The sequence below is a fragment of the Rhinoraja longicauda genome, chromosome 22 (genome assembly GCF_053455715.1).
Source record: "Rhinoraja longicauda isolate Sanriku21f chromosome 22, sRhiLon1.1, whole genome shotgun sequence".
In the NCBI taxonomy this organism is placed as follows: domain Eukaryota; kingdom Metazoa; phylum Chordata; class Chondrichthyes; order Rajiformes; family Arhynchobatidae; genus Rhinoraja; species Rhinoraja longicauda.
Window position 1 is genome coordinate 14,550,161 of NC_135974.1, and position 13,400 is coordinate 14,563,560.

Here is a 13,400-nt window from a genome sequence, read left to right on the forward strand (position 1 = left end):
GTGCTAGTGTACGGGGCGATGGCTGGTCGGCGTGGACCCGGTGGGGTGGGCCGAAGGGCCTGTTTCCACGCTGCATCTCTGAAGTCAAGTCATTGCACAGTCCAGCCAATATGTAACTCTGTGGGACTGATGCTCTGCAATGCTGAGAACCACATTCAGCACCCTGTACCTCCCCATTTGCTCTGCCTATTACACTGCGGTGGAAAGATTTGCTCGAGATTAAAGTTTGCTTTCGGAAGAGGAGCAATTACCCTTCCTGTTTCATAAGTGATAGGAGCAGAATGAGAACATCCGGTCCATCGGGTCTACTCCGCCATTCAATCGTGGTTAATCTATCTTCCCCTCTCAACCCCATTCTCCTGCCTTCTCGTACAATATAAACTTGTCACTGGCACACATCGAAGAAAGGTTTCCTGTTGCTCGTCTTACATTTTTTTATGAGTACAATGAAAGTAAAGATAATACAGCCAAGAGAAGACACTGGTCACTTTAAAACTAATCTTCCAGTCCATGGAAGCTGAGATAAAGCAGAACCCTGCTGTTTGGATCCTAATCGCCAGCCAACCAGCACACTAACGCACCAAACAACATGAGCTCCCATTCGCTGCTGACAATATTTGTCAATGGTCTGAAGAAGGGTCTCGACCTGAAACGTCACCCATTCCTTCTTTCCAGAGATGCTGCCTGTCCCGCTGAGTTACTCCAGCATTTTGTCTATCCGCAGTGTAAATCAGCATCTGCAGTTCCTTCCTACACAGTTGACAATGGTCACCTGTGGCCAGTCACCTGTCTCACCTTCAGCCCAACAACCCTCCAGGACAGGCACAAGATGGTGGTGTAACTCGGCGGGACAGGCAGCATCTCTGGGGATCCTCCGAGATCCCCACACTCCTCCAATGTGTGGGAGAAGGCAGGAGAATGGGGGTGAGAGGGGAAGATAGATCCGCCATGACAGATTGAAGCACATCCCTCACCGACCGCCTTGCCGTCAGATGCCTCAGCCCTGGGATTTTCACTTCCTTCTCTACACCGTGAGATTCCACCATTCCCTTGACATGTCGACCCTGCCTTAAATCAAGATGCAAGCGCCCCAACCCAAAACGTCATCTGCCCATTCCCTCCACAGATGCTGCCTGGCCAGTTGAGTTCCGGCAACACTTTGTGTTTAGCCAGAAATAAAGCTGATGCCTGCTTGTGGGAGTCAGTGTAAAACTTTGCTTGTTATCGTGCTGTGAGCAGAGTTCATAGAGTAGTGCAGCACAGGAACAGGCCCTTCGGCCCACCATGTCTGTGCTGACCATGATGCCAAATTAAATGAATCCCTTCTGCCTACACTTGATCCGTGGCCCTCTAATCCCTGTCTGTTCATGCGTTTGTGAAGTTGCCCCTGCGGCTGGGGCTCTGGAACTCCGGCACAGCCGGAGCTGGCAGATTTGTTCCCATAGCCGACTTCCACGGCCGACTTTGCGGGCCAGTATCTCGGAACCCCCCCACCACACCAAGGTCGTGACCTTTGTTGGTCTGGTGAAATGGATAGTCCGGAAAGGTGCTGAAACCAAGGGTGCCGGGAAAAAAATTAATTGGTGTTGGTCTGGCAAAACAGATAATATGGCAAAGCTCTGGAGCCAAGGGTGCCGGAAAACCAGTGGTGGACCTGTGCCCTACTGAGCAGAGGCAAGTAAGAAACATACGAGAAACAGACAAAATGTGCAGGATGGAACTGCAGATGCTGGTTTATATCGAAGAAATATACAAAATGCTGGAGTAACTCAGCGGGACAGGCAGCATCTCTGGAGAGAAGGAGTAGGTGATGTTTCGGGTCGAGACCCTTCTTCAGACTGATCTCGTTTTGGGTCGAGACCCACCCGAAACGTCACCCATTCCTTCTCTCCAGAGATGCTGCCTGTCCCACCGAGCTACCCCGGCATTTTGTGTCTACATATGAGGAACATATTAGTTGCGTCTCCATAGCTGCACCTACCTTCCGAGTTCCTTCCTGTTCACCAACTCCTGGTGATCAGGTGTGGTGGCAGCAGCCTCGCTCCCTTTCTCCGGACCTTGCGGCCCTGGCAGCTGGGCGGACAAAGCATGACCCTCGGCACTGTGAGCGCTCTGGCCCTGCGCTCCCTCGCCCGCCGGCTGGCTCCGGCTGTCCGACTGGGAATTCCGCTTCATGGCCTGGAGCCTCGCCAACGGGACCACGTCGCAGTTCTGGGGCCGGTGCCACACGGTCTGCTTGGTGAGGGCATTGTAGTAATAGAACCGGTTGTTGTTCTGGTCAAACAGCTCCCACCACTGGTTCTCACTGGACTGCCTGACACGGACGTGCTGAGGAGGATCCCAGCCACACTCTCCCGTCACCAGGTTCACGTACATACGCTCCCGCGTCCTCGGCTCGATGATCTCCACCCAATCTGAGCTGAAGGGCAAGATAAACAAAGTGGTCAGAAATACGGTAACTCTGCGGAGAAAAATCCCATGGACTTTAGAGATGCAAGCACAGAAACAGGACCTCCCACGCCACGAGCGATTGCCCCATACACTAGCGCTATCCTACACGCACCAAGGACAATTTACAACTTGAAAAAAATCAAAGCCAATTAACCTACCAACCTGTACATGGACGTGTGGGTGGACGTGCAAACTCTGTACAGACAGCACCCGCAATCAGGATCGAACCCAGGTCTCTGCCGCTGTACGGCAGCAACTCTACCGCTGCGCCACCATGCCACCATCTCATGGGGTAAAGGGTATTTGACCCAGCAGGTCAATACTACAGAAGTCTAGTTTAATTTATTGTCATGGATGCACTTCAAACGCAAATAGCTTGTACAATCTTTAGAGATAGAGCATGGAAACAGGCCCTTCGGCCAACCAAGTCCGTGCCGACCAGCAATCACCACGTACACTAACACTATCTTACACACACGAGGCACAATTTACAATTTTTCCTGATGCCAAATCTGTATGTATTTGGAATGCAGGAGGAAACCAGAGCACATGGTGAAAACCCACGCGAGCAGAGGGAGAACGTGAGTGGCACGATGGCGCAGTGGTGTTGCTGCCTAACAGCACCAGAGACCCGTGTCCGATCCTGACTATGAGTGCTGTCTGCACGGAGTTCGTACATTGTCCCCATGACCTGCGTGGGTTTTCTCTGGCTCCTCCAGTTTCCTCCCACATTCCAAAGACGCACAGGTTTGTAGCTTAATTGGTTTCGGTAGAACTGGAAATTGTCCGTATTGTGTAGGATAGTGTAAGTGTGCAGAGATTGCTGATCGGCGTGGCCTCAGTAGGCCGAAGGGCCCGTTTATACACTGTATCTCTAAACTACACTAAAGGTGCAGCACCTGTATTCTAGGATCGAACCTTTGTCTCTGGCGCTGTAAGGCAGCAACTCTACCACAGCGCCACTGTGTCACCATATCCCAGTGCAATCATAAAGACTATGAATAGCACCATTCCTAACTGTCGCATTGTGCAAGTCCAATTTTGGACAGGTTTCGTTGCCTGGTATTGACACTACTCAGCCTGCAAGGTTCCAAACAATTACCCATACACCACATTCAACAATGCCATGTGAACGGACTTTATCCAGCGACTTCCTGTGTGGTGCTCCATCAAACCTTTACTGGAAGTCCATACGTATGTCATCTCAGTCACTGCTTCCATCAAGTTAGCATAACAGCGCCAACAATTTCCAAAGCAATGTTAGGAATCCCCACTGACTGCCAACCTGTCCATCTGCTCACAAATCACATCGTGTATTAAACCTCCCAACAGCTTGCTTAAAAGTCTCAGACTTCTAATTTCTGGAGTCTGATTTCTTCTATCCTTAAATAATAGTCTGCGTGAGCCTCTTGTCTACCCACGGCAACCCCAAGCCACTGTGATTACCAGCCAGACACTCACTAATATTACATTTTTTTGTTGTAATGCAACGGTGCAAATGAAACCAACTATTCCATAGCTTGAAGCACTGTAATCTAAACCAAGACTCCAAGTAATCATTGCAAACAATTTTAGCCGCATACCAACCAACGACAAAACAATGTTGGAAGGCAATGCCGACGACCTATGCAGGTGACACAAAATGCTGGAGTATCTCAGCGGGTCACCTATTCCTTTTCTCCAGAGATGCCTCCTGACCCGCTGAGTTACTTCAGCATTTTGTGTCTACCATTGGTGAGAATCAGCATCTGCAGTTCCTTCCTGCACATATTAATGTAGGCTCAGGTTCAGTTATATACTTCTCGAAGGTATTTATTCACAAAATGCTGGAGTAACTCAGCAGGTCAGGCAGCATCTCAGGAGAGAAGGAATGGGTGACGTTTCGGGTCGAGACCCTTCTTCACAGTCTGAAGAAGGGTCTCAACCCGAAATGTCGCCCATTCCTTCTCTCCCGAGATGCTGCCTGACCTGCTGAGTTACTCCAGCATTTTTGTGAATAAATACCTTCGATTTGTACCAGCATCTGCAGTTATTTTCTAACACAGACCGTATCCGTAGTCAGGTTGGAACCCAGGTCTTTGACACTGTAAGACAGCAACTGTACCACGGCACCACCGTGCTGACTACAGATGGATGTAAAATTGTGAGGCGCATAGATGGAGTTGACAGAATCTTTTTCTCCCAAGCAAATGTCAAAGAATAGAGGGCATAAATGAGAGGGGCAAAATGTAAAGGAATGGTGCAGGGCAAGTATTGTTTTCCACAGAAAGTGGTGCGTGTCTGGAATGTGCCACCACGGATAATGGTGATAGCAGATACAATAGTGGTGTTTACAAGGTTTTTAAGAGAGGCACATGGATATGCAGGCAATGGAGGGATATGGATCATGTGCAGGCAGAGATTAGTTTATCTTGCCATCATGTTCAGGATAGCCATTGAGGGCCAAATGGCCTGATCCTGTGTTGTATTGTTCATTGTTCCAAAACAGAGTGCAATTCGTCATTTTAACTTCACTTCATCATCATCATCATCATCATCATCATCATCATCATCATATATATACAGCCGGAAACAGGCCTTTTTTTTTTTTGGCCCACCAAGTCCGTGCCGCCCAGTGATCCCCGTACATTAACACTATCCTACACCCACTAGGGACAATTTTTACATTTACCCAGCCAATTAACCTACATACCTTATACTTTCCCTTATATTTTTACATTGGAGGTGTTTCAGGTTTGCATTTACGAACACAACTTAGCATCTTGTCAAATGATTGTGTTCTTGGAGGTCAATAGAAAAATCAAGTTAGAAGTATAAAATTCAACCCGAGAGGCTGCCCATTTAGTTGACATTGGCTGTCAATGATTAGCAGCAATATTATAAGAAAATAACTGCAGACGCTGGTACAAATCAAAGGTATTTATTCACAAAATGCTGGAGTAACTCAGCAGGTCAGGCAGCATCTCGGGAGAGAAGGAATGGGTGACGTTTCGGGTCGAGACCCTTCTTCAGACTGAAGAAGGGTCTCGACCCGAAACGTCACCCATTCCTTCTCTCCTGAGATGCTGCCTGACCTGCTGAGTTACTCCAGCATTTTGTGAATAAACAGCAATATTATGTCATTGGTCGGTATGCAGCTAAAATTGTTTTAGAGTGCAATTACTACCTCGTATCTCTTGAAGTATTATGATACTTCAAGCTATGAAGTAGCTGGTTTCATTTGCCCCACCCAATCATTGACCTAGATAGCTGACATTGGCTTTCATCAGCAGTGTTGTGTAACTTATGTTGGTGTGCAAATGATTCCAGACATCTTGCCTTAACCATGATAGTCTACTTCTTCAGCAGCGAGCTCCAAATATTGTTACTAGTGTTGATGGGTCACAAATTTAGAAAATCAACATGAATGGTGACCATCACTTCCCAAATGTTTCTTTCTCAGAAGATTGGATCGTGTATGAAATTTTTTTTTTTTTAAATGGGTGTTGAGCTTTAATAGTCTCGGGTTGTTCCACTTCAACCTTCACCCAAAAGTTCTTAACAAACACCCAGAACAAATCGTTTCTCCCGCACAAGCAAACCAAACCTTTTCCTCACTGCACCCACTGGCACATATATTCCCAATACCAACCAGTTCCATTTTCAAGAAGACACAAAAACCTGGAATAACGCAGCGGGATCAGGCAGCATCTCTGGAGAAAAGGAATAGGTGACATTTCAGGTCGGGATCCTTCTTCAGACAGAGTCAGGGGAAAGGGAAACGAGAGATATGAAAAGGTACATACAACAATCGATATCCATTCATTTGCTCCATCTCTCATTTCCCTTTCCCCTGACTCTCTATCTGAAGATTGTGTCTATCTTCGGTGTAAACCAGTGCCTGCAGTTCCTTTCTACACAAGTTCCTCTTTCTGCTGACACGCTGAGTTATTCCAGCATGTCTTTCACTATCGTCTTCCACCGATAACAGTGATTAAGGAGGCAATGACTAACCAGCGTCAACAAGCAATTCAAGTCTGCCTTTCTCTAATCTTGTGTACCCCCTATCAAGTCACTTCCTCTTTAAAAAAGTACCAATGCTGTCAACGCAGCGGGAGTTACCGGTTTAACAAGCTGTTCGATATTTAGTTTAGTTTAGTTTCTTGGTACCGAGGTACAATGAAAAGCTTTTGTTGCATGCTAACCCAGCGGAAAGACAATACAGTTGCCTGAAAACAGCTGGGAAGAAACTGTTCTTGAATCTGGAGGTGTGCGTTTTCACACGTCTGTACCTCTTGCTTGATGGGAGAGGGGAGAAGAGGGAGTGGCTCATCCTTGATTATGCTGGTGGCCTTGCCGAGACAGCGTGAGGTGTTGGAGTCAATGAAAGGTTTGCGTGATGGTCTGGGCTGCGTCTGCAATTCTCTGCATTTTCTTGCAGTCTTGGATGGAGCATGGTGTGATGTAACCCGATGAAATGCTTTGTACAGCGTATCTGTAGAAGTTGGTGAGAGTTGTTGGGGACATGTTGGTGTGCTTTTTTGTCCATCGCTTCAATATGGGTGGATTTAGTTTAGATCAGAGATACAGGCCGGAAACACGGCCTTTGGCCCACTAAGTCTGCGCTGACCAGCGATCCTCGCACACCGACCGGCAGTACCGTACACACCGGGAACAAGTTACAATTTTACCAAGTCAATTAGTCTACAAAACTGTACATCTTTGGAGTGTGGGAGGAAACCAGATCTCCCGGAGAAAACCCACGCCGGTCAAGGGAAGAACGCACAAACTCCGTACAGGCAGCACTTTGGTCAGGATCAAACCTGGATCTCTGGCACTGTTGGGCAGCAACTCAAACACCTGCACCACTGTGCCGCCCTTAAGTGGGCATTTCCTGGTGACAGTGAATCAGTGTGAATAAGCAGATATACAATGATACTCTGTAAATATATAAATCATAAATGGACAAGATTATGGCCCAAAGAGTACACGTGAACTAAATCCCGAAGCAGGGCATTTAGGCATGTTGTTGCCCATAATGGGCGGTCCATATCCCTCAAACGAGACTCAGCGAACATTATTTATTTTCTACCAAATATGTGGCAGCCCGTTCAAACTCGATTCCACAGGCAACCCCCGTCAGATCCTGTGCCCCAGGGGCAGTGGAAATCCCTCACACCTGACTCAGTACACGTCAAACACCAATCCTTCCGATTGACTACGAGAATGGCAAACGAGTACAAATACAGGCCCACCGCCAATTTTGCAGCACCCTTGGTTCCAGAACCTTTTTGAATTATCCATTTCATCGGACCAACCGAGGTCATTCATGGCTTCTGAGAGGAATTGAACGGTTCCGGAACGGTCCGCCAACGCCGTCAGGGGCCGAGATACCGGCCCGCAAAGTCAGCCGTGGAAGTCAGCTGTGGGAACGCCACTGCCGGCTGCGGCCAGTGCCCACCCGCCGATCGGCCGCGGAAGTCCCGCTGAGGTTGAGATCGGCCGCCTCACCCGTCCCAGGCGCCACATTTTTGGAGGGACTTTTAGGGGGGATTTCAAGTGCACTCTTGTAATTTTGTCCGTATTAAAGGAGGTGGCAGAGAATTGCCAGAAGTCAAGAGTTGCCAGAGAATCAATCGGTGGTGGACCTGTACAAATATGTTCCGCACAATGAAAATTCATTTGACAACATGAAATAAACTCCCAAACCCTCAATTATATGACCCATATTCACATTATTATTAGGAATACCTCAGAACCATGTAGCCAGAGTTCTTCAGCACAGAAACTGCCCATGATTGCAACTGTTTCCAGGGGTAAGTTAGTTTGTTATGTTACAGTTGGTGTGGACATTGGTGAGGCCACATTTAGTACACTGCCTTCAGATTTGGTCACCCTGCTACAGGAAGGATGTCATCATGCTGGGAACAAGCGCAGAGAAGATTGACGAGGTGGCTAGGGCTTGAGAGGGCACTGCTTTCACATCAGGGCAAAGTTTACAGGAGGTGTACAGGGCAAGATTTGTCTCAGAGTGGTGGGTGCTTGGAACACAATGCCAGGGGTGGTGGAAGTAGATACGGCAGTGCCGTTTAACAGGCTTCTAGATATGCTAGAAATCTAGACGGAGTTTGTACATTCCTCCTGGGACCATGTGGGTTTTCTCCGGGTGCTCCGGTTTCCTCCCTCACTCCTAAGACATGGTTAATTGGCTTCTCCTATAACAGGTATAACAGGTATAACAGAGCTTTATTTGTCGTTCGGTACCGAAGTACCGAACGAAACTACATAGCAGTCATAGAAAAAAAAAGAAAAAAAAGAACACAAGACACATGACCCCAACACAAACGTCCATCACAGTGACTCCAAACACCCCCTCACTGTGATGGAGGCAACAAAACTTCCACTCTCTTCCCCACGCCCACGGACAGACAGCTCGTCCCCGACCGACCCGCACAGTCCCCGCACCGGGCGCTGAAACGTCCCGCGGCCGAACCGGGCGATGAAAGGCCCGCGACCAAGCCTTGCGCAGCTAAGTCCCGTGGTCGAGCCGCACCGGGCGATGTTAAGTCCGCAGCCGAGCCGCACCAGCGATGAAAAGCCCCGCAGTCGAGCTGCACCGGGCGATGTTAAGCCCCGCAGCCGAGCCGCACCAGCGGTGAAAAGTCCCGCAGCCGAGCTGCACCGGGCGATGTTAAGCCCCGCAGCCGAGCTGCACCGGGCGATGTTAAGCCCCGCAGCCGAGCTGCACCGGGCGATGTTAAGCCCCGCAGCCGAGCTGCACCGGGCGATGTTAAGCCCCGCAGCCGAGCTGCACCGGGCGATGTTAAGCCCCGCAGCCGAGCTGCACCGGGCACTGTAAAGTCCAGCGGCCAAGCCGCACCGGGATGTAAAGTCCAGCGGCCAAGCCGCACCGGGATGTAAAGTCCAGCGGCCAAGCCGCACAGGGATGTAAAGTCCAGCGGCCAAGCCGCACCGGGATGTAAAGTCCAGCGGCTGAGCCGCAGCGGGCGATGTTAGGCCCCGCAGCCGAGCCGCACCCCGCGCCGTGAGGAAGAGAAAAGTCCCCCCCCCCACCCACCCACGCCACCACCCCCTCCCACACATACACAACCAAAAAAATATATATAAAAACCATCCCAACACCGACACACAACAAAAAAAGGGAAAAAAAAGACGGACAGACTGCTAGTCAGCCGCTGCAGTTAGGCGCCGCCACGTGGAAGTGCGCAGGATAGTGGGGGGGGGAAATCGCTGGTCGGCGTGGACTCGGTGGGCCGAAGGGCCTGTTTCCGTGCTGTAAGTCTAAAGACTAATGCAAGGTCCAAATGGAGGGATGTGGATCACATTCAACCAGAGGAAATTAATTTAGCACCATGATCAGCACAGACGTTGTGGGCCGAAGGGCCAGTGTTGCACTGCTCTATGTTCTGCTCACTGCTTAATTGACCAGTGTTACGACTTTCAGGGAACTATAACTCGCAACCCCAAGATCTCTCTGTCCATCAATATTCCTGAGTTCCCCAGCACGTCCTGTGTGCGCCTGCCTCCTATTCAATATCATCTCACACCTGGTGGCATTAAATTCCATCTGGCAATACACAATCTAACTTTCCACCCGATCTTATCAGTTACACTGGGCGGCTCGATTGCAATCATGTGTAGTCTGTCCGCTGACTGGTTAGCAGGCAACAAAAGCTTTTCACTGTACCTCGGTACACGTGACAATAAACTAAACTTATACTCGAGTAGCCGTAGACAGCCTTTCTCTCTAGCAATGGTACAATGAACTTTCACATCATCCACAAACTTAATCACACCTCCTACATTCACATTCTAGGCACAGATACATATCACAAACCGCAATGGTCACAGCACCAAGCACAGTAGGTACTCACCTTCCCACAGGCTTCCAAACCAAAAAAACATCCTTGAACCCCTCCCTACTCACTGCCTCCTGTCACCAAGACAACTTTAGTTCAGTTTAGTTTAGAGATGCAGCACGGCCCTCCCGCCCTCTGGGTCCGCGCTGACCGACGATCTCCGCACATTAACACTATCCTATCTACACTAGGGACAATTTTTACATTTGCCCAGCCAATTAACCTACATACCTGTACGTCTTTGGAGTGTGGGAGGAAACCAAAGATCTCGGAGAAAACCCACACGGTCATGGGGAGAACGTACACACTCCGTACGGACAGCACCCGTAGTCGGGATCGAACCCGGGTCTCTGGCGCTGCAAGCACTGTAAGGCAGCAACTGCGCTACCGTGCCGCCCCAATCCACTTTGGATCCAATGAACCAGCTAGCCTTGGATCCCATTGACCTTAACCCTCTGGACCTTCCTATCACAAGAATTGATTCAATTTTAATCTCGTTAAAAATGAAATCCAATAGTACTATGAAAATTGCTGTACATTTACCACACATTCCCCGAATATTTCTGGACTGGGATGAAGGGTGACATGTACTTGTGGGCTGAATGGCCTCATGGTGTGACGTACCGTTAGTTGTAATGTATTGTGGTTTCTCATAAAATCTGATTACTTCAAGTGCATTTTAGCAAAATATGAAGAAACTTATTGACAGTGTTTATAAAGACACAGGTGAAAATTCTACAGTCTAAATTGCACTTCGGTAAAAATTGTAAATTGTCCCCAATGTGTAGGATCGTGGTAGTGTGTGGGGAATTGCTGGTCGGGCAGCCTCGGTGGGTCAAAGGACCGGTTTCCACGCTGTATCTCTAAACTAAAAAATTAGTTACGAGTATTGTGTTTACAGGCCTGTTGCACTGTAAGAATTCCATTGTTCTGTTGGCGATACTTATGGCAATTAAACTCTCTTGACCTGAAAGGAGCAGCCAAATAAACTACCACATTGAGAGGGAACCAGAGCACCTGGTGAAAACCCACCAGAATGAACGTGCAAACTCCACACAGACAGCACGCAAGGTCAGGATCGAACCCTCTGGAACTGTTCGGCGGTCTCACCAAGTGTCACGCCTCCACGCCATCACTATTTCGTAATGGGAGGAAAGTGGGGTTTCCAAAACTGCGCCCAAGAATGGTGCTTTGCTAAAGCTGAAGTCCCAAAAAGGGGAAAAACTATTTGTTTGAGGTTGATTGGTTTTAATTCTCTCTGAAGTTTTTTATTTAAATAAACTAAATCCCAGTGTCAAATGCCTTTATGGAAAGCACTTGACACTTAACTCTAAACTCGCACAAGTTTTTGATGATATGTCTGATCAAGCTAAGTAAAAATGTCTTTCTTATATTGCCATTTAAAAGTCAGACGCCAAAGTAAACTACTGCAGTGAAACAAATACTCCCAATGAGGGAAGAACATTCACAAAAACAATTATTCACCGTCTCAACCAAAGTTAAAATGATAAATTCAGACAGTAGATTGAATTTCTATATTCCCCACTACATATGTTTCCAAGAAATTACAACTCCTGTCACCCATTTTAAAAAATGCAGCTGATCTTTAAATTTAGTTCAGGCAACACAATGACGTGGAAGGGGATTAGCCTGATGAATTGTGACTGGTATCACTGGTGGCACAGAGACATTTCACAAGACAGACAATTGTAAAAATTAAGTCATTTACAGAGCATGAATAAACAAATAGCGAAATGTCTGGGCCTGTCTCAAACTCCAGATTCAATCACAAATCCCACCTTAACGTGATCACCTCTCTTTGTAGTTAGAAATGTATACGTTTTAGTTATTTCAACAAAAAAATAACAGAAGAATAACTAGTATTGGTTACGAACAACTATATACCAATGAAGTTTTTTTTTTTGTGCTTTTTATTATGTTATCTATACGTACTGCGCTTACAGGCCAGTTATGCTGCTGCAAGCACAAATCTAGTTCGGCTTAGTTTCATTTAGTTTTTAGTTGAGATACAGCGTGGAAACAGGTTCTAAGGCCCACCGAGTCCGCACCGACCATCGATCACCCATACACTAGTTTTATCCCGCACACGAGGGACAATTTCCAGACCTTGATTAACCTACAAACCTGTACGTCTTTGGAGTGTGGAGGAAACCGGAGCACCCGGAGAAACCCCACGCGGTCACAGGGAGAACCTACAAACTACGTGCGGACGGTACATGTGGTCAGGATCGAACCCAAGGCTCTGGTGCTGCAAGGCAGCAGCTCTACTGCTGCGCCACCCATTTTGTTGTTCCGTTTTGGTATGTATGACAATAAACACTCTTGACTCTTGTGAAGAAACACCAAGAGAGAGGTCAAGTTAAGAGGATTTTAAACAACATTCTGACAGTCAAACACAACACAAACATTTGCTTACAACTCAATGTGTTGCCCAAGTTCTCTGGCAGTTTTTCCACAAACAGGTCAGGGAGGCAGGGCCCGCACGCCAGGCTTTTCCCACGGGCTCTCTCGTACAAGACGCTCCTCTCTTGACTGCTCCTTTCAACACATGATCTTGCACCAGGCAAGTTAAGCAACACTCAGTGGAGTTGCCTGCCAACCAAACCAATAGGTCCTCCTTTACCAGGACAATACTCCTACAGACCAATTGATGATCTGTTTTAGATCATGGCCCAGGAAAAATAGAAGCAGCGTTGTGGCTTTCCCAAGCATTCCACAAGCACAGGCTCACACTGATAGAGTTTCAAGAGTGTCGGTCGTATGCACCGGATATGACCTGGAAGATTGGAATTCTTGTGTAGCTTTAAAGGCACATTCAACAACACAGCACCAAGTATGGTTCAATGGTTCCTTTATTATCACGAGTACTAAGGTACAGTGAAACACATTTTTTTTTTTAACATACAGCAAAGCAAGACTATCGCCGTACATAAGCACAATTCCCCAGTTAGTACACAATGCACAGAACAGTCCATATGCAAGAGGCGCCATTTTGGCACCATTTTATGCTCCTAGCTGCAGCTGGCCACATAGGCCCGTTGATACCACAACCCCACCACCCGCCCCGCT

The 13,400-nt window shown here is 47.9% G+C and overlaps 1 protein-coding gene across 1 annotated transcript in view; it reads right to left on the reverse strand.

Moving 5' to 3' along the window:
- arhgap46b (Rho GTPase activating protein 46b) overlaps nucleotides 1–13,400 on the reverse strand; it is a 150,598-nt gene that overhangs the window by 84,409 nt on the left and 52,789 nt on the right. Inside the window, exon 2 of the mRNA XM_078418796.1 lies at nucleotides 1,982–2,419. Within this exon, the coding sequence (XP_078274922.1) occupies nucleotides 1,982–2,419 (438 nt within the window). The remainder of the gene's footprint in view (nucleotides 1–1,981; nucleotides 2,420–13,400) is intronic.